This window comes from Tamandua tetradactyla, chromosome 16, assembly GCF_023851605.1.
Source record: "Tamandua tetradactyla isolate mTamTet1 chromosome 16, mTamTet1.pri, whole genome shotgun sequence".
Lineage (NCBI taxonomy): Eukaryota > Metazoa > Chordata > Mammalia > Pilosa > Myrmecophagidae > Tamandua > Tamandua tetradactyla.
The window spans coordinates 12431305-12451857 of NC_135342.1; the positions used below are offsets into that span (position 1 = coordinate 12431305).

General features: G+C 60.3%; 4 protein-coding genes across 4 annotated transcripts; 2 read left to right on the plus strand and 2 right to left on the minus strand.

Moving 5' to 3' along the window:
• Nucleotides 1–49: 49 nt before the first annotated feature.
• On the minus strand, nucleotides 50–8259 carry SPHK2 (sphingosine kinase 2). The gene is given in 8 exon segments (XM_077131256.1): nucleotides 50–1780; nucleotides 2217–2332; nucleotides 2426–2520; nucleotides 2674–2823; nucleotides 3768–4205; nucleotides 4208–4232; nucleotides 6961–7058; nucleotides 7974–8259. Coding segments are annotated over 7 exon segments (1956 nt in total). The 5' UTR covers nucleotides 7000–7058; nucleotides 7974–8259; the 3' UTR covers nucleotides 50–687.
• Nucleotides 8224–11697, plus strand: RPL18 (ribosomal protein L18). Its single transcript, XM_077131260.1, has 7 exons — nucleotides 8224–8370; nucleotides 9565–9651; nucleotides 9923–10030; nucleotides 10424–10522; nucleotides 10896–11019; nucleotides 11107–11176; nucleotides 11579–11697. Exons 1-7 carry the CDS (start codon nucleotides 8368–8370, stop codon nucleotides 11652–11654), a joined length of 567 nt encoding a protein of 188 aa, XP_076987375.1. The 5' UTR covers nucleotides 8224–8367; the 3' UTR covers nucleotides 11655–11697.
• A 313-nt stretch (nucleotides 11698–12010) lies between these two features.
• FAM83E (family with sequence similarity 83 member E) lies at nucleotides 12011–20185 on the plus strand. Its single transcript, XM_077131261.1, has 6 exons — nucleotides 12011–13878; nucleotides 14683–14850; nucleotides 15053–15177; nucleotides 18032–18478; nucleotide 18542; nucleotides 19782–20185. Exons 1-6 carry the CDS (start codon nucleotides 13420–13422, stop codon nucleotides 20064–20066), a joined length of 1485 nt encoding a protein of 494 aa, XP_076987376.1. The 5' UTR covers nucleotides 12011–13419; the 3' UTR covers nucleotides 20067–20185.
• SPACA4 (sperm acrosome associated 4) lies at nucleotides 16203–17209 on the minus strand. Its single transcript, XM_077131262.1, has one exon. It carries the CDS (start codon nucleotides 16910–16912, stop codon nucleotides 16538–16540), a length of 375 nt encoding a protein of 124 aa, XP_076987377.1. The 5' UTR covers nucleotides 16913–17209; the 3' UTR covers nucleotides 16203–16537.
• Nucleotides 20186–20553: the final 368 nt, after the last annotated feature.

The window sequence follows — 20553 nt, forward strand, 5'->3', positions numbered from 1 at the left end:
AAGCCCGGTCCCTCGCAGGGGCTGCCGGATGGAGAAAGGGGCGAGGGTCTGAGGAGAACGAAGCGAGCGCCTTTATTGCATAGACCTTTTCAATTGCTTTGAACTCTGGGAACAGAGACGGTGGGACGCACTTGAGACAGAAGACTGGGGAGATGAGCTTCCCGCCCCCACCAACGGGAGAAGGAACTTCTAGTGCAAATAGGCGTCGTGTCGGGGAACCTGCCCCTCCTGGGCTGATTGGCCAGTGAGGTGGAGGCACCGGAATGGACCGGGTTGAGCCCCGGCCCCGACGGGCCAATTACCTAAGGCCTTTTCCAGCCGCTACTTTCCGGGTCCCGTCGGCGGGCGGTGCGTAGGTGAGGCTCCGCCCCCAGCCGGCCTAGGCCGTCTGCGAGCCGAAGGCGGGGCCTAGCCTGAGCCCCGCCCCTCAGGTGGGCCCCGAGCTCGGACTCCAGGCTCTTTCCCTACCCTACCCCCCACCCCCATGGCCAGGCACCACCTTCCGGGTGTGCCCATATCATCAGTAACCGTTGACGCCCGTCCCCCTAGAATTCAAGCCACCCTCCTGCACGTTTGGTCCCTTGGGGACGAGCGCAATCCTGAGACGCGGGTCGGGGCCCTGCGGTTAGGACCGCCGCCCTAACGCTAGCAGCTAGGCCCCGCCCCCCGACGGGTTGCGGGTCAAACTCAAGGCTCGCGCCCAGGAGCCCCGGGCGGCCCAGTGAGCAGGGTGCCGAGGCCCGGATGCATCTGTGCCTGCAGCGGCCCGTACTCCACCTGCTCACCGTCCACCGTGAGCACGCCGCGGGGCGTGAGCGGCTCGAGGCGGAAGGCATGCGCCGCGGCGTAGCTCAGCTGCGGACAGCCCACAGCGAAGTGACTCCCGCGCTCCATGGCCAGGAAAAGGCGCAACAGCATAGCCCGCGAGATGCCGCTGCGCACCCAGAACAGGTGCACCAGGCCGTCGTCAAAGCGGGCCTGAGGCGCCACCACCAAGTCAGCGCCCAGATGGCTGGGCGAAATGGCCAAGATGAGGACAAAATCTCCCTCCAGTGTTACCCAGCCGGATGGCAATGGGCTGCCCAGAGGAGGCAGCAGGTGGTCTGGTGGCCCACAGGTAGAGTTAGCTACTGGGACATCAGGGGTGGGAGGCGGGAACCCAGGGGGTGCAGGCATTTCTGAGGGCTCCTCGGCCATGGGTGAGAGGAGAGCTTCCCCGGGGGAGCCTGGAGGGGAGGGCAGCAGCAGGTCAGGGGACAGAGGGGCATCCCCAGCCCCACCCCAGTCCTCGACTACTTCTGGGTCCCCACCGTTGAGGGACAAAATAGGCAGGGGTTCAGGTGAGCCAGGGGAGACCAGGGGAGGTTGAGGCAGCGGAAGGGGCAGGTCAGACACTGAGCGGTGCAGGGGTGAGTGGGCCAGAGGTGGGGCTGGCCCCGGGGCCAGAGTCAGCTCTGACTTAGTGCGGGGCAGGCTGGGATTGGGGCCGGGTGAGGCAGGCTCCACGGTGGCAGGGAGGTAGGAGAGGCGTCCACGGTAGGTGTGTAGTGTGGCCAGGCCCAGCACAGTGCCCAGCGTGAAGCGAGCACTGCCCAAGGCCCTGAAGCGCTCACTCTGGATGTCAACATCTGATACGAAGCCCCAGGCCACGGCCAGGAAGGAGAAACAGCGGGCACCCGAGGCCAGCGTCACAGAGAGCAGGTCCAGGGGACGCTCACCACTGTGGCAGAGCAGCAGCGAGCAGTTGAGCAGCAGCTCAAGGCCCAGGGCTGGCTCGAACCTTCATGGCCAGAGATGGACAGACACGTGAAGGGAAAGAGCAAATGGGGGTGGAGTGAGAGAGAACCACAGCGGGGAGGTCTAAGGAGAATGACCCAGCCAGGCAGGGAAGCAGGGCCCGAAGACTGGGGATTGGGGTGGGGTGTACATGGCCCTGAGCCCACCCACCACCATTTGGCTGCCTGCACACAGCCTTTTCTGATGGGGCCATTCTCTGAACATTCACTGAGTGCCTACTGCGTACCTAGCAGTTCTAGGCTTTAAGGATACAGTTGGGAACAAGACAAGCACAAATGTCACGTCCCAGAGCCCCACTTGCTGAGCAGATGGGCTGAGAGGGGAGAAGCTGTCTCCCCAAGGTGGGTGCTCCCTCCCATCACTGTATCCTCAGTTTAGGCCCAGCCCGAGGCAGTACCCGACAGGGGTGTCCTACCTACCCCCCATGCTGGTTCACCGCTCCAGCCAGTGCATTGCCCGAGCCGCAGGGGAGGATGCCCACGGGCATCTTCACGGCTTCCTTCCAGTCAGGGCGGTCCAGGAGCCCATTCAGCACCTAGAGGGTGGGATGCTCAAAATTTGGGTCCTCGGCCTGGCCTCTGGGGTCACCAAGGACTCTGGATTGGGGGGTAGGGGCCTCCGGCCATACCTCATAGAGCAGCCCGTCTCCCGAGAGTGTGACGATGCCATCCCACTCGCTCAGGCTCAGCCCCTGGACCAGCTCCCGGGCGTGGTTTTGTCGTTCTATTGAGAAACCAGGAGGTGAGGCTGACTGTTCCACTGCACCCCCATCCTAGGACCCAGGAGACCCATCCCCCATCCTCAGTATCCCCGAGCAGACCCAGAGTTTGAGACTTGGGTCTCCCAGACACCACTCCAATCCTGACACCACAGTACCTGTCTGGATGAGGTTGAAGGACAGGCCAGCTTCGGAAATCATGGGCAGCACATGGTTCTTACACCATTGCCAGGCCAGGCCCCGCCCCCCAAAGGGATTGACCAATAGGAGCAGCCTGGGTGCCCGTGGCAGGAGGTCTGAGGTGATCTCTGCAGAGAGAGGGGAGGGAGTCTACAGAGGCCATAGACCCAGGCCCCACACCTCAGAAGCAGTAGCTCCCAACAGCCCCTGATGGAATCAGTGGAGAGCTGGCACAGGGCCTGCTAGGAGGTGTAGTTTGTTCTCCCAGCCCACACCTGGGCAGGCCCAGATTTGCTGCCCCTCCCCCAGCCCCAGGTGCTCTGAGAAAAGCAGAGCTTGGGTGTCTAATCCCTGTGCTCTTTGGACCTACGTGGAAGAGGAGAGCACAAGGACCTGTGGTTTCCACTTCTCCCTCCTGCACACCTGGATCCCAGGATCAGGTTACTCCATTGTGAGACTCCCTCCCTGTCCCAGGCTCTTGGGGCTCCAAGGCCCAGCAGGAGCTTGGAGGACCAAGGAGGGCCCAGGAGATGGGGAACCTTGTACCTTTACCTTCCTGCTCCAGCTGAGCACCCTGGGTGGGGCCTCCACCCCCAGGAAGCCTTCTCTGACCCCCTAGAGGTTGGATGAGATGCCACTTTCAGCACCTAGGTGCCCCATGGGAGCTCAGTTAGCACCTGGTGGTGGCTGGTCACTGAACACTTCCTAGTCTACTGTCTCCACCGGCCTGGGAGCCTGTGACTCACCTGTGGTCAAGACCCAGGAACGAGAGGAAGGGACAGAGATCGGCAGGGAGGGGGGAAGTGGGGACAGAGACCCAGAGGGGAGAGTCCAAGACCTAGGGTGGGGTGTGTGCAGAGACAGAAATCTAGCGAGAGACCAGCAGACATCATCTCTCTCTGCTTGTCTTTTGTTCCTTCTCTAATCTGTCCCTGTCTGCATATCAATCAGTCAACAGGGACCTAGAGAGAGACATCAGACAGAAACACAGAAAAGCCGAGACAGAGCTGCCCACAGGAGAAGCGGAGACACCAAGGTGGCCCTAGGGCAGGGTGGCTGCCCAGCACCTCACCCCCATCCCCAGGCAGCGGCAGCCCACGGAGCAGACACGTGAGAGCAGTCGCCCAGCGCTGGACCTCAGCGCGGTTCTCCTCGTAGCTGGCCGCCCCGTCGGCCCGGAAGGTGCGTGTGGCTCTGCGCCGGCCCCCGCGCCGGCCCCGCGGGTAGGTGTAGATGCTGAAGAAGGCCGCTGAGTCGGAGGGATTGCAGCTGCGTAGGGTGCAGCAGCCTGAGACTTCGGCCAGTGGGACCAGGCCACCCCGGGGCCGTGCTTCAGGCTTGGGGCGCAGCTGCTGTATGTGCAGGGCGTGTGGCGTGAGGGTGAGAGCAAAGCGGGGGCCATGGGCTGGGTAGGAGCCGAACTCGCCATGCAGCAGTGGAGTGCTGGCGGTCAGTAGAGGCAGTGGCAGGGCCATGGCCCTGTGCAGGGCACTCCCGGCCCCGTGGCCCAGTTCCAGGTCAGCTCCTGCTTTGGCCTCTGTGGAAAAGGAGGAGGGCAGGGGTCAGAGTCCAGGACCACCGTGGGGTGGGGAGGAAAGGCGGGAGGGGCAGGGCCTGTGGACAGGAGGAGACAGTGAGGGCGGTGACAGGAGAGATGGGAGCATCAGGGACAGACTGGCTCAGACAAGTGTGGGGAGACCCTGGGGATGCAGGGCACCAGGGAGGCCAGCCTCCTAGAGAGTCCAGAGACCCAAGCATGCAAGCATTCATTCGTTTATTCCCTATGTAATTATTCAGTATCTTCTATGTGCCAATCACAGTGCTAGGCTCAGTGAATACAGCAGGGAACAACGACAAAAATCCCCTCTTGTGGAGTTTATATCCTAACTGGAAGACAGAAAAGCAAGATAAAGATTTAAGGATATGGTGTTTGGGGTGATAATAAGGGCTTTGGGAAAACAGGGCTGGGGGGGGGGGCGGTGGATGGCCTCACGATAATGCAGATGCTCTGCAAAAGCCAGAGAAACACACGGAGGGCGTCACCTCCAGAGGGAGAAAGCATGGCAGAGAGACACAAAAACACAAAGAGAAAGACGGATAAGATCTGCGAGCCAGAGAAACAGTGAGGGGACATCACAGAGAGAGTTAGAAGGGAGAGAAAGACCGGGCAAACAGGACAGGCAGGAGGCTGGGGACAGATGGCCAGACTAAGGAAGAGGTGCCACACAGAGAGCCTAAGGGGTCAGAGAGTGGTAGGGGCCACATTGCAGGTGCCTGCAAGGGGCCAGGGCCAAGAGTGGGCCCCCAAGCACTGACCTGGGCACTGGGCCGCCTGCTCTCCAGGGAGGGGGTGGAAGCCAGGACTGAGGTCCCCTCCCCAGAGGCCCTGCCCTTTCTCCAGTCTCTGCCTCCCACCTCCTCCTCCTCCTTTCTGTTCACCTTTGTTCCTCACTGCCCCACCCAGGTACCTGCCAGGCCTGTCTCTCACCTTCCCGGGGCCCTAAGCTGCCCGCACACCCCTGGATCTGTGGACTACCCTTAGATGCCACCTCTGCCCCGCCCCACTTCCCCGCCATGGGCGGCTCCCTCAGGCCCAGGGTGCCTGCGTCCCCACCCCCCACTGTCTGCGCTGACCCCATTCTGGAAGCCTCAAGTCAGGCTCAGGCAGAAAGCCCTAGCCTCTCCCAAGTCTGGGTCTCTGGCGTGGTCTCCGTCCCCCGACCTCACACAGACACCCCAGGTTTGGCCCCCAATCCTGGTCTCTGTTCTCAGCCCCCCACCTCACACCCGGTCTCGGGCCTCCATCCCTCCCTAGGTCTCTCAGTCCCGGTCCTGGTTCTCCATCGCCCACCCCCGGAATTCCAGTGCCAGGCCTGCATCTCCGTTCCTCTTGGTCCCTCAGACCCCCAGACTCCGGTCCCTGTCCCGACCCCCGCACCCTCCTCACACGCCGGGTCCTTCTCCAGGCGGCCCCTCGAGTTAGCACCCACCGCCCCCATCAGACCTGGGGGAGGGGGGAGGGTGTGCGTCGGCTCAGCCAATCGTCGTACGGCCTAATTGAGCCGCACCAATGAGGGCGCGTGGGGGGCGGAGCCAGTCGACTCGCGAGCTTGGCGCAGGGGCTGGCCGCGGGAGAGCCGGAGAACAGGGCGGGGTGTCGCACTTCGCGAGACCTGCCGCCACGTGAGGGCAGACACAAAGCAGAGAAGCGTCACGGCTCCATTACCAGTGCCTACGCCGCCATCTTTGTTAAGGGCAAAGTGGGTCTCGGGTTCTCTCTCTCTTTCCCCTCCCACCTATTGAGTTTAAAAGAAGAGAAAGGGCGTGGAAGAGGAAGCTTTCGGCTAGAGAGAGCTTAACCTTGCTACAAGAACACAGTAACGAACACCCAGAGGATGAGCAAGGAAGTACACAGCAAAGACCCAGAAAATGACAGAGAGGAACAGATAATTCCGGAATGAAAGACAGGGAAGACTGGTTCTGCAGTTCACAGATTATTAACGTTGGGCTAGAATCACAGCAGAGGCAGCATGAGATAAACATCTGCTTATTGAGTCACCCAGAATCCTTAGCCAGCCAGAGACAAAGTTTGGAAGTAGAAAGATCTCAGAGAGGAGGTGAGGAGTGGGGAGAGACTGTTGAAGTCCCAGAGTCTAAGAGGTACTGAAACTGAGAGACAGAAAGCACAGATGACAGAGAGAGGCAAAGAGATGGTGATATTGAAAGAAAACAAGCCAAGGATGTATCAAAAAACAGACAGGACTACAGAGAGAGAAAGACGCGCAGAAGGAGACAAATAGAAAAAGTTCAGTTATTGCCAGTGTACCGTGCATCTCACCTAAAGTGGTAACAGCACCACATAGTATGTGCCAAAAAATAATCTAGAGGGAGCGGGTGGAAACCCAGTTAGAGGGAGAGACAAGGAGACATGCAACTGAGTTTATGACCTCAGAAGAAAGAAAGGCAGAGACACAGACCAAAGAGGCTGAGACTCAAAGATAGACTCTAAGTCATAAAGACGAGGGAACAGGAAGAAAGAGGGAAAGAAAGCAGAGATGAGGATCTCAAGTGCCCACAAACTCGCTGTGTGACCTCAGGGAAGCCTCTGGCTTCTTGGGGCCTTGGCTGCCCTGTCTGTGAAATGGAGAGAAAAATAACCACACCAGCCTGGACAGAAACTCTGCAGTCCCTGACAGTCAGGTCTAGCGTGATGTTTTCCGTGGTGTCCAGTGGTGTCCAGATCTTACCTTCGGATGGGCCCTTACCTGGTCCGGCTCCTCCTCTGTCTCAAGGCATCCATTCATCTGCGAGCCCTCTCCTGGGTCATCACATCAGCATGACACTGGGCCCTCGGGTCCAAGGCCTCAAGGGAAAAGGAGCAAATAGTCAGGCCTAACAGTTTGGACCTGACTCTCCAACTCTGTGGAGAACAAGGGAAATGAGTAGAAGTGTGGAGGACAGGCTCTTCTAGATTGAGTATGAACTTCCTCAAAGGAGAGAGAGGATTGTTCCTTCAGTCTGTCTGGCTGTGCTCAATATCAGATAATGATAAAGGCTAATTTTGTGTCAAGCACTTATGCACACAGCATTGTCAGAAGCACTTTTATTAAGTCATATATCCCTGGGAATCATCCTTTAAGGTGGACTTGTTATCCCCATTTTACAGATGAAGAAAGTAAAGCACAGAGAGGTTATGTAGTAGAGTCAGGATTTGAATTTGTTTATAGCTGACAGGGCTCTATCACGTTGTCTTTCTGTGCCTGTGCTTCTCTGGTTCTCCATCTCCCCCTCTAGGTTAAGGCTCCATCCCACCCCTGGGTCTCCATTTCCCACCTCACACCACCCCCCTATCATCATCTCCGACCACTTTTTTTTTTGTCCTCCCATCTCCGGGCTTCCATCTCCCCTCTCCCCTAATCTGTGTCTCCCTTTCTTTAAGTTTCTTCCGTGCCCTTTCTCTGTGCCCATCAAACTCGCTAGGTGTGATGAAAAGGTGAACCTCTCTGATGGGGAAAAATGTAGTCCCAGGAGAACGAAGTCTGGAGAGGAGCCAGGAGTGGGAAATACAGAATGCTAAAGGCTCGGCTGTAGCAGAAGATCTTAAGTTAGACCTCATATAGGACTTCCTTAACTGCGGCCACGCCTGGGAAGTGCCCGTCGGGAAAAAGGCAGAAGTGAGTCAGAGAAGAAAAGGCCCAAGGCGTAGGGTCAGAGGTTTCGCCAGGTCCGGACTACCCCGGCCAGCTCGAGACTACCCCGGCCAGCCCCGCCTCCTCACCTCCAGTAGTCGGCCCGCCGGTCCTCCAGGCGCCACTGAGAGGCGGTCGGCGTCGGGCCAGAGCGTCACCGAGCGACGCGGTCGGCTAGCTGCGTACGGCATCTCTCTCGCTCCCTTTTTTCCGGATGGCCATGGAGAACAGTGACTGCGTAGGGCTAGAGATGATCCCCAGCTGCTGGCCCTTCTTTCCGTTACAACGTGCTCGTTCCCCGGCCCTATTCTTCAATCGCCTGTCTAGTCGGTCCTCCTGTTCACCATAGAGAGAACCGGCTCGTGGTAGAGCGCCGAGTCGCGTTCGTGTGACGTCACGCAGGCGCCACTCGCTGGACGGCTTTCCCCGCCCACACCGGCCGCTTTTTCTCTTTCCTGACCTGGCGAAGCAGGAGGCGCCATCATGGTGAGCGCGTTTGGTGGCATCCTGGGCTCGCCCATCCGCCGCCATCCGATGCAGTTCTGGGCCGGGGATGTGTCGGAGGGGGGCAGGGATGACGGGAGTGTCCAGGAGAGGCGACTCCGTAGTCAATGGGGGTTGTTCTGGAGGGCCGAAGGCTAGGGTTGTGTTAGCCCCCGGACCCACCGGCCCTACTTTATCGTCACCCGCATTTTGACCAGATGGGCAAACGGAGGTTCAGGAAGCTTTAAGTAATTTGACTCGGATTCCAGGGCCCGTGGTGGAACCAGGATTCGGACCCAGGCGGCATGACCACCTAGGCGCTTGCTTTTGCTGCCTCTGTCCGTACCTGTCAATCCCCATCCTGGGGTGTTGGGTTCGGAATGGAAGGCCGAGTTCCCGGGATTTGGTGGCCAGCCCCTTGTGGGTCTCAGCTCTCTGCCCAACATGCGATCTTGGGTAACGCCTTACTTTCAGGTCTGTGCCTCAGCTTTTTAATCTGTCCATTGGAAACAGTAGATCTGTCTCACGAGTTTGAGTTTGGGAAGAGAGAATTCATAGGAAATGCTTATCATGGGGTCTGACTGTGCATAGTAAGTGGGGTGTAAACAGTAACTTCAAACCTTTAAGTGCTTTACAGTTACTCAGAGAAGCAGAAGGGATGCAGTGGAAATCGCGGGCTCCCTTGTTTCCTTAACTCTTTAATTGGGGATAATACAGTATGGCTCTTAGGGTTGTTGAATTCGAGGAGATAACTGCATGAGAGGTAGTTCTGGTATCGTGCCCCCTGTAAGATTTCGTTTTGTTACTGTGATTTAGGGTCTACTTTTGGTTTGAATAGGTTGGATCACTTTCTAGGTGAAAGAGTGGTTTTAGAGAACTTAAGCAGTACTTACCTAAGGTAGATAAGGAATTTCTTAAAGTTTGGGTACAATATCATGACTGCTGTGTCAGAGTTTACTACATGCTGTGTGCAGCGTGGTGAAGGCTTTGCATGTAGAATTAGCCCCTATTTACAGAGGAGTCATCGAGGCACAGAGAATTTTAGTGATTTTCTGAGAGGTCTCCTGCTTATAGAGCTGGGATGTGAGATTTTTTTCTCCAGATGCCTGAGTCCCAGCTCCATCTTAGAAATAAATCATAATAAGCGGTCTGTCAGATCCATGATTTGGGTTCATGGTCACCCCTTTGCCCCCACAGGGAGTTGACATCCGCCACAACAAGGACCGAAAGGTTCGGCGCAAGGAGCCTAAGAGCCAGGATATTTACCTGAGGCTGCTGGTCAAGGTGAGGCTGGGGCCCAAGACCCCTGGGAAGGGCCGTCGGAGAATGGCGCCTCAGGGACCCCGTTCTAGCCTTTGGCCTGCAAAGGAATCTGACACCTCTAGTTCTTTCCCTGTGCTCATCGCATCCAGGGAGTCGCCAGGGTTTTCAGCCTCTGGGCTGTATAAAGCTGGGGGGTGGGGGTGAGATTGCTGGGTCCATGGAATAGGGATGAAGTACTGTGACCGTACGAACGCTTTTTGCCCAAACTGATTTCTTTTCCCCTCCCTTCCAGCTGTACAGGTTTCTGGCCAGACGAACCAATTCTACCTTCAACCAAGTTGTCCTGAAGCGGTTGTTCATGAGTCGCACCAACCGGCCGCCCCTGTCCCTTTCCCGGATGGTGAGCGCTAGTGTGGGGAGTGCAGCAGAGGGTGGGGATTTGGGGCTGGTGGCCCGGGCAGCAGGTGGTTGACTGCATCCTGTGGTGGGTTTATGGAGCTCTTGGCCTGGGTTGTGCCTGAATAACCTGAGGTCTGGCCCCGGACTCATTTCCCCAGTTTGAGGTGGGGTGCTTGCAAGAGGCTCCCTCGCAAGAGCGTCTCAGGCTATGTACATGTGAGCACAGTCAGTAGGAGAGAGGGGCTGACTGTTCTGTGTCTGTGTTTTCTCATGTGGAGCTTTTTCCAAGCTAGACCTAAGTTGAGAGTCCTGATGTGGAATGCAGTGGGTTTAAGCACCAAAGGCGTTTTTTTCTTACTGCGTGTCTCTTGACTCACCCGCTCTCTATCCCTAGATCCGGAAGATGAAGCTTCCTGGCCGTGAAAACAAAACAGCTGTGGTTGTGGGGACCATAACAGATGACGTGCGGATTCAGGAGGTGCCCAAACTGAAGGTGAGTTGGGGAGAGCGCTGGGCTGCGGTGGATGGGTCCAGGGCTGAGGGTGGAGTCGGGCAGACCTGGTTCAAATTCCTGCCCTGCTGGGTGGCACATGGGCATGCTCCCTCTCTGTTACCTCCGAGAGAGGCGGGCATCCTGCCTGTGCAGTGGTGTTTAGGACACACGGGGGTTGCCATCTTCCAGCCTGAGATTCAGCTGCTTTCTCAGGGTATGTTCAGGTGTCGAGCAGTAAGAACTGCCACTCCCCACTAGGGAACCCGGTAACCATCGGGTTATGGGTCACGAGGCTGAGCGGGGCAGTGGAGGGAAGTGCCAGCAGCCTTAGGGTGGCCAGGTGGCGGGTCTGATGCTCTGTCCTCTCCCTCAGGTGTGTGCACTGCGCGTGAGCAGCCGCGCCCGCAGCCGCATCCTTAAGGCTGGAGGCAAGATCCTCACCTTTGATCAGCTGGCCCTGGACTCCCCCAAGGGCTGCGGCACTGTCCTGCTCTCAGGTGAGTGAGGCTTGGTGGCTTCTGGCACAGGAGGGGGTGACTGGGGGCTGGTCCTTGGCTGATGCACCCCTTCCCCCCATTCCCCAGGTCCCCGCAAGGGCCGGGAGGTGTACAGGCATTTCGGCAAGGCCCCGGGAACCCCACACAGCCATACCAAGTGAGTATGAGATCCCCACTTTGGCCCCTAGCTTGTTCCCTCTGCCATCCCCATGGCCACAGCCCTGAGGTCGGGCCTCGCCACCCTTTAAGCTGCTTCTGCTGTTCCTCATGTGAATCCAGCGTCATCGTGCACACGTTTTCCTTTAAGACTTGGTTGGAGATAGATACCTTGAGATGCAGATGGTCCAGGCTGGGGGGATGGGGCCCTGCTCAGGTCGGGGTGCAGGCTCAGCTTTTTGCTTGGCCAACTTTATGTCTCCCCTGGCCTGGTTCAGGTGGGCAGAGGTGTCCCTCCTGGTCCCCGGGCTGCCCCTGTTAGTGCCTCGCATCCCGAACCCGACATTAAGGAGGTCCTAAAGGCAGCCCATCAGATGGACTCCTCTTCCCTCCTCTCCCACAGACCCTACGTCCGCTCTAAGGGCCGGAAGTTCGAGCGCGCCAGAGGCCGCAGGGCAAGCCGTGGCTACAAGAACTAGCCCCAGCAGATCCTGACGTTATTAAACCAATTTTGGATGCCGACAGTCCTTTGTGTTGTTACTCCAGGGGCAGGGTGTTGGGGGGGGGGTGGGCCTGTGTGTTGGCATGGAAACTAGCCAGGCTGGATCCCCTCCCGCTAGGGGGCGGGGTGGCCCGGAGCACCCGCTGGTGCGGACCCTGCATCTTCCCCTTACTGCCCCAGGTGGACTCCCACAGTCCCCGCCTCCTACCCAGGCGCCAGGTGTCGGGTGCTTTCCACACCTGCTGCCTCTTCCGAGCTAGGCACGCCCACCCTACTCTCAAAGGACCTGCGCTGCCCTCTGCAGAGCTTCCTGGCACTGGGGGGATGGTGCTCGGGGCGGGGCCTCAATGGGGGGGGTGCGTGGGAACAGGCAGGGTGTCCCCCTCCCTTGGGACCGGGAAGCCGTCTGACGAGCGCTGGCCTCCCCGGACCAGGAACTGGGTGAGTGTGCGGACCTGGGCTCCACACCCCCAATCCTGACTTGGCCCACCCCCTCCTGTTGACACAAGGGGCCAGGCTTCCCTAGTACCAGACTGAAGCTGTATGAATGAGGCAAGGGCCAGAAGAGCTCAGAAATGCAGGCTGGAGGGTTGCCGGGGTGAGAGGAGGCCTGTGAGCCCAGCTGGGACTCCGCTGGGGAGCTGGGGGGTGGGGGCTGGCCTGGCTCTGCCCTGTGGTGCCCTGGCTGCCGTTTGAAGGGAGGGGGCTTTACTATCCGGAGGTGGGTGGGGTCAGGAGCGTCATAGGTGCTGCTGGGGCTTGGGAGGGAGAGGACAAGGTAGACTGGTCCTTGGTCAAAAATAAGTGGGCAGTCAGCTGGCAGGAGTTACTGGGACACAGGCTGGCTCAGCTCGGAACTACAGGCATCCAGAAGCAGCTTGGTGGTGGGGGGGAGTGGGCAGCAGGTCTGGGGGACCAGGGCCAGCTCATTGGACCCTCAAACCTCATCGGGTTGTGAGGTCATGGACTGTCTTTCTAGGACTGGGAAACCCTGTAGGGCGCATGAGCGTCTACTGCAGCCACCCCAAAGGCTGTGAGGGCACATGGGGTGGGGCCCTAATTGACCGGAGGGGACAGAGGTCTAGGTGTCTGACTAGGAAGTCCCAGGACAAAGTATTTCTCTAAGGCCTGGAGAGCAGGATTAATGGGGTGGGAGTGGAATGTTCTGGATGGTAAGCTGGTGGGAGCTGGTAGACCAGCCAATGGGTTCAAGAGAGTGAAGTTAACAGAAGCAGTCAGACAGCTGGAGGGGGTCCTTTGGAGGTGCTCTTGGCCGTGACCACACTGGTCTGCCCCGCCTTTAGTCAGAGACAGTTGCAGGCAGGCAGGTATGCGTTGAGTAGAGATGGCTGGGACAGCTGGGTGGACGGCATGACTGGTTAGAGATGGCTGAAGGGTCCATTGCTTGCTTGGGGACTGTGTTAGGTGATCAGCCTGCCCAAGAGGTGGGACAGCCAGACCTCAGAGACAGGTGGCAGGAAGGCCAGGTACAGCCCGGCTGTCACAGCATTGACCAGCGGCGGGTGGGCAGGCAGGCAATTGGGGCATTTTGGGCCATTGATTATCAGGACGGCAAAACAGGGACACTCGTGGGGAGCCCTTTGGACGCTAGCGGAGGTGCCTGGAAAGCCTCAGATGGGCGCGTAGAGGCCGCTGTCCTCAGACCCGTGGTGGTCACTTGTCCGGAGACAACCAAACGCTCGGGGACCCAGCCTTGCGGTCCTCCCACCTGAGTGGGCACCATGGCGGCCTCCCAGCTGTCAGGGGTGGAAGGAGAGGAGTTGGGGTCCGGGGAGCTGCCCCTGACCAAGACCAGCCCCGGCTTCCTGTACTCGGAGGGCCAGCGGCTGGCGCTGGAGGCCCTGCTGAGCGATGGCGCAGCAGCCTTCGAGGACTGCGTCTGGCGCGAGGGGCTGCGGCCCTTCCTGAGCAGGGACGAGGTCCAGGGCCTGGCCGCGGCCGCTAAGGACAGGACAGCAGCCAGGCCCGAGCCCAAGGAAGCCGGCGCTGACGGGGACGCGGGCAGCCTCACCTACTGGCCGGGGCAGTCCGAGGATCTGGCACCCGCTCTGCGTCTGGGCTGGCCTGAGGACGTGGCCTGGAGGGGCATCACACGGGCCCAGCTCTATACGCAGCCCCCCGGCGAGGGCTGCCCGCCCCTCAAGGAGCTGGTGCGCCAGGAGATCCAGGCCGCCTGCAAGGTGGGTGCCGCAGGGGCCCGTCCCCAGACCCGCCAGCCCCACACCCGGGTCCTGGACCTGGCACCGGGCCATGCTCACCCTTGCCCACCCAGGGCAGGACCCCACCCTCCTGACCCCCAGATCTTAGGATCTGGCATCCTTACCACCACAGAGCAGGGATCCGCAGCCCCTCCCCAAGACCTGAGTGCCCTCTGGTGTCCATGCCACCCCTGGACCTGACCATGGGGCCCCCAGGCCTCAGGCGTCCATGCCCTGTTCCCATCCCCTACCGCCCCATTCTCAGGGACCGCAGCCCCGCTGAACCCCCAGCTTCTGGGCTAAGTGCTTGACCTGGTTAGCTCCCCTAATTCTCACTACAGCCCTGTGAGCTAGGGACGGTCGTTATAGAAGCCCATCGAGGAATGGGGAAACTGAGGCGCCAGGAAGTTAGGCCTCTTGTCCATAACCGGCCAAGCGGGGATTTGAATCCAGGCCCGCTACCCAGCTCTGCTTGCAAGACATTGGCGCTCGGCAGCACCCAGCCCCCAGCTCCAGGGCATGCCCGGGTACCCACCCTGACCCCCAGACCAGGGCGGCCATGTTCTCATGCAGAGCAGGGGACCATGCAGGCTTGTGATTTATAATGACACTTTCCCAGCGATGAGGGGATGGGGTGTCTGGAGGGCCCCCTCTGCCTCATTAGCTGCAGGCCCCATAGGAGTGACAGCCCCTTCTCACCTGTGACCAGGGCACTCCCCGGCACCCCCCCACCTCTGAGTGCCTCCTGCCCCAGGCCCCGCCCACATCCCTGCTTCCCACTCCCAGCTGGTGGCCGTGGTCATGGACGTCTTCACGGACCCCGACCTGCTCTCGGACCTGGTGGAGGCGGCCACCCGGCGCTGGGTGCCCGTGTACCTGCTCCTGGACCGCCAGCAGCTCCCCGCCTTCCTGACGTTGGCCCAGCAACTGAGGGTGAACCCCCAGAACACTGAGGTAGGGGTCGGGTCCGAGGGGCTCCGTGGCACTGGGGCAAGTGCGGGTGGAGCTTTCCATGGGGTGGCGGGCCGTGGAGTTAGGGGTATCCCCGGGAGACCCCCTGAGGCATTGGAGAAGCTGGCACAGACCTTCTGTGGGGTCCTGGGCCACCAGGGAGGGACCCCGAGTCCCCAGCACTGAGCAAAGGCGTCTCCCCCAGAACCTGGACGTCCGCGTGCTGCGGGGCTGCAGCTTCCAGAGCCGCCGGGGACAGTATGTGAGTGGCAGCGTGCGGGAGAAGTTTGTCCTGCTGGACTGCGACAGGGTCCTCTCCGGGTCCTACAGGTACGGCTCCGCCCCTGCCACCGTGTGGGCATAGCACCTCCCGGCACCCTGCTCCCCAGGCTCCCTCCCCTTTCTGAGCCTCCGGTGTTCCCATCTGTAAAATGGGCCCAAACGCCTGCCTGTTTTGTGGCCTTGGGGACATGTCTTTCACTCTCTGACCCCGTGTTTCCTTATCTGGAACCCTGGACCCAGTTTGGGTAGGAGACTTTCAAAGTCAGGAGGGCCCGACACCCCATCCCAGCTCTACCCTCCCTAGGTGACTCTGGCTCACAGATGTGCTCATACCCCTCCTCTCCTCCCCTAGGGGTCCGGTTCCACCTCACCTACTTGCTAGCTTTGTGATCTTGGGCCTGGGCCTCCCCACTCTGAACCTCAGTTTCCCCAACTGGAAAGCATGTAGGATGACAGCCTCAGGGGCCGTGGACAGTGGCCAGCTCTGTCAGTTCTTAGCTGTGTGATATCGAGCAAGTTGCTTCACCTCTCTGTGCCTTGGTTTCCCTCTCCAGAGACCAGGATAATAGAATTAAGTTCCTCCAGATCAGGGTTTCTTAACAGTGGCGCTGTTCACATGTGGGACCCATAGCTCTTTGTGGCGGGGGGCAGTCTTGTGCATCGCAGCATCTCTGGTCTCCACCTGTCAGATGCTGGAAGCACCTCCCTCTTCCCAGTTATGACACCCAAAAACATCTCCAGACACTGGTCAAGCACCCCGCTGAGAACCATGGTTTTAGATCAGTGGTTCACCAGGGGACTCATCAAAGCACCAGCTGCCGGACCCCATCCCCACAGTTGCTGATTTCAGCTGGTCTAGGATTGGGCTTGAGATTCTGCCTTTCTAGAAAGTTCCTGGTGGGTGCCGATGCTGCCAGATGTGAGGGCCACACTTTGAGAACCGCTGGCACGGAGACTCGGGTTGGGCATCTCAAAGAGTTTCTGCATCCCGGCTTCACGGGGGAGGGGACAGGGTGGGGTGGGGTGGCTGTGAAATAACGGTGCCTGGGAAGGGCCCTGCAATGAGTGCTCCATCAATGTCAGCTGGCATTTATTTCTTTTTCCGTATTTCATCAACTCTGAGGTGCCACCAAGAAAGAGCAGCATCTAGTTCTTTTAAAATACAAAATAGACCAATGAAATCTAGAACAATCTAACCGACCCACCATGCCCCCTCTTTTACCTCCCCCCACCCCCCGTCAAGTTAGGTGCCAAGGGTGCTTTGCTGAGCCACTGGGCGCCTGGTGGACAGCGCCAGCAAGGATGAAGCTGGGGAGGGCTGCCAAGGGTCTCTGGGGGGTCGGGTGGGGGGACGAGGCAGAGCCCGACGACGGCTCCTAGGCTCCGGTCCCCCCGGCGTTCCCGGCGGCTACTGGAACAGCAGCAGCAGGCCGCTCAGCGCCAGGCCTGTGGCGAGTCCCGCCGTCCGCGCGCCCGGGGGCCGGGGGGCCGCATTGCACATGTTGCCGACGCAGCAGGTGGTGACAAGGGTGTAGGTGACGCCCATGTAGCTGACGGGCTGCTCGTGGCCGCAGGAGGTGGCTTGTACACAGCCCTTGTTGGTGATGGTCCCCACGCCGGGGGCCATCCCGTAGCCCGTGAAGCAGTCTTCCTCTTCGCCGCACGTCATGTGGATGCTGGGGCAGGTGTGCGAGTCCGTCACCTCGCAGAAGTAGCAGTCCTTGATGGCCATCGTGCCCGGGGACAGGGCCATCAGCAGCAGCAGCAGCCGGCCGAGGACCATGGCCGCCGGGCGGCGTGGGCGGTGGGTGCCCCAGCCAGGCTGTGGGCTCCCCGAGGGGACCGCCGGATGACACTCCCCGCGCCCACGGGCAGTGCGCCCCTCGCGCTGACCTCCCAGGGTCAGTGCTCGGAATGTCCCCGACTCCCAACGCTCAGTGTCCCTCTCGGGAGCTCCGTCTCTGGCCGTGGATCTCAAAGTCCCCGGGTCTCAGAGGGTTCCTGGGATGGAGACAAGCCAGCAGCTGCAACCCCGCAAGGGTCTTTATGGAGCGGAATGGGGTGACCTCACAGAGCCTTGGGGGTACCCACTGGCTGCCTGGGGGGGAGGGGTGCGTGAGGTCATAGGTGGGGGAGGGGTCCTGGGCCACCCCTGGGCTGCCAAGGCCACTGACTTGCCTGCTGGGCTGTGTTGGGGGGGCAATGTCCCATCTCCCGGCTGGGGAAACTAAGGCCCAGCAAGAGAAAGGGAGGTGTCCCGGGTCCCCCCGAACCGGACTCAGCACCCGGATTCATTTCATTCCAAAGAGGCCGGGCGTGCAGGAGGGTGTCCCCGAGCACCTATTGTGTGCCAAGGCTTGTGCTTGATGCTTTAAATCCTTGCCGCCGTGGAGCTGGTAAAGGCGAGGGGACAGCGGCCAGGAACACGGGCAGCTCTGCCTGTGCTCTCTCACTGAAAACTCCTACGCTGTAACTCCAGGTTATACAGTTGGGGGAAACTGAGGCACAGGACAGGCACCCCCAGAACCGGGCATACAGCGTGTGCTTGATAAATGCAGTCCCTCCAGGAGGCCGCTGAGTCTGCAAAGTGTCCCTGGGGTAGTCAGAAAAACCCACCCGGCCTTTCTCCAGGTGGGGTCAGGGCAGAGCCCAGGTGTCATATCACTCAGGTGTGCTTCTTGATGGTCATCTCCATGTCTGTTAACTTGGGAGGTCCTCAGACCGGCCCTCTGGGGTAGGTGCCACAATTGTCCCCACTCAACAGAAGGAGAAGTTGAGGCTGGGGGGCCACGGTGGGACTTGCCTGAAGTCACACAACCTGCCCTGAGAGCAGGATGGGGACCCGGGATGGGGGGGCAGTGGGATGGGGGTTCAGGCCTCACCACAGCCCCTGTGCCCCCAGCTTCACGTGGAGCGACGCGTGCTTGCACCGCGGCCTGCTGACGCTGCTGACGGGCGAGATCACTGATGCCTTCAGCCGCGAGTTCCGGACACTGTATGCGGCCTCCTGGCCGCTCCTGCCCGCGCCCAGCCCCGGCCCCTTCATCAGTGTCCTGGAGGGGCTGCAGCTGACCCCCAGCCCGCACCGCGTGGTCCGCCGCTGCTCTGTGGCCCCCGCGTCGCCACTGCCGCCTGACAGCCCGCAGGCTGCCCACCACCTGGCCACCTGCCGCGTCCTCCAGGGGGACAGGCGGGAGCCCCCTGGCAGCCCGGGGCCGGCGCTCAGCGACATCCTGAGGAACGTCCAGCGCGCCCGGCCCCCCAGCGGCCCCCCAGCCCGGCCCAGCCGCTCGCTGTGGGACCTGAGCCGCCTGTCCCAGCCATCGGGCTCCAGCAACGGGGACAGTGAGTTGAGACCAAGAGGACGAGAATGGGCGACGCTGGCCGAGGAGTGGCAGCTGAGCCCAGAGAGGGTAAGGCAGTGGCTTGGGGTGACACAGCAGACCTGGCTCCAGGGTCCCTGCTCTGGAGAGGTGGGGGCCCCGACCCCATTCCACAGGAAAGCACAGCCTCTCATCTACGTTCCTAAGTGGGCCATACGGGACAGAGACCCTGAGAGCCCTGGGTACGATCCCAGCCTGGGGATGGGGACGTGCTTTCCTGAGACCAGAGTCCTCAGCCCGTAGATGGGCTGAGCCATCGTCCCCATTCTCAGTTGGGTTGGGAGGAGGAGAGGTCAGAGAGGACAGAATGAGATAGAATAATAATAGCGTAAGTTCACGGAACAGAGTCTATTTTTATTTATTCCTTTCCGTCCTCCTCCCAGCCCCGCGAGGCCATGCTGGGCCCCCCTCTTTACGGAGGCAACTTGCCCAGGGTCACTACAGCAGCCTTGTGCCATGTGCCAGGCTCCAGGGCAAGCACTTGCACGACAGGGATTTGATTCCACCTTCACCACGACCCTGCCATCGGAGGGCGTCGCTCAGCTTCCCACCCACTCGGTTCCAAGTGGGGAAACTGAGGCAACAGGGAGGGACTGGAACTCAGCCCTGGATGCCTCCCTGGCCGGATTTTAAGTGCTCTGTTCTCCACCTTCCTGGGTCTGAGAGGCGCAGGGGAGTGGGGGAGGGAGAGAGAGTTAGGGGAACTGAGAGGTCTCCTGCGGACTCTGGACGGGTGACATGCTCTCTCTGGGCCTCAGTTTCCTCAGCTGTAAAGTGGAGCCAGGGGTGAGGAAGGAATGTCTCTGGAATCACCTTCCTTGGTGAATGCAGACACTCACTGCCTGGAGAGGGGAGAGGGGTGGGCGGGGATGGAGGCAAGGTCCTGGCCGCCATCTGTCCGAGGCCGCCCTCACCCAGCATCACCTCCTTTGGCAAATATTTGCTTCCCCACCGCTACCCCCTGCAGCTGCCGAATGCCTCCTGTTCCACCCCAGCTGCACAGCTGCAGGTGGGAATACGGCTCCTTACCCCCTCTGCAGGTCTAGGGGCCCCTCTAACTACCCCGCCAGGGCCTTCTCACCTCCACCCTCTCCTCCCTCAGCTCCTTCCTTCCTTTTCTCCTCCCTCCTGCCTCAGCTCCTGCCCCTCTCATTCTTCCTCCTGCTCCTTCTCCATCCTTTTCCATGTCCCTCGGTTTCTACCCCCTCCTACTCCCTCCCTGGTTTGGGCCATGGGAGCCTCCCCTCACCTCTCTCTCTCCCTCCACAGCTCCAGAAGTCGTGGGACTCCAAGGACACCCCGGCCAAGGCGCTGATGCGGCAGCGGGGTGCTAACGGGGGGCCATGGGGTGAGGCAGACCCCCCCTCGCTGGCCTGGCCCCAGCCCCGGATTGGCCCCCTGCCCCGGATCCCAGCCCGTCGCCGCCTGCTCCTTCTGTCCCCATCCAGAAGGTGGCTTGGGGAAGACCCTCTCTCCAACCCCCCACCACCCACAGGCAGCCGCAGCTGGCAGCCAGCCTGGGCCACCCTGGCAGGACTTGGGGGCCGGCCCTGACAGGAGAAAAGCTAGAGCTGCTGGCCCACCCAGTGCCACATCAGAGCGGGAGGGCTTTTCTGTCTTTATTTCTAAAACCTGGGCAAGCCAAGTACCCACTCTAGGCCTGTGGAGAAAATAAGCGGAAGGTCGGAGAGGAGGCCCGGCTGCGAGGCCCCAGGCTGGCAGGGCGTGGGGTGAAGAGGGGGCGTTCCCGGGAGAGATCATGCAGCTTCCTGCACCCTCCATTCTTGGGAGCTGGGGGTCAAATGAGCTTAGCCGCAGGGAGGAGAGCTCTCAGGTGACCAGGAAGTGGTGGTGGGGGTGGGAGGTGATGTTGCAGGATAATCAGGACTGGAAATGGTGGGACACACCTGCTGGGGGTGGGGCGGCGCCATGGAGAAGGATTGGGCAGGCGCCAGGAGCATTTTGTGGGAGCTAAAGGGGTGGGGTTTACTGGGGTTCTTTTTGCCTCTGCTCAGAATAAAGCTGCTTAATGCCAGAAACT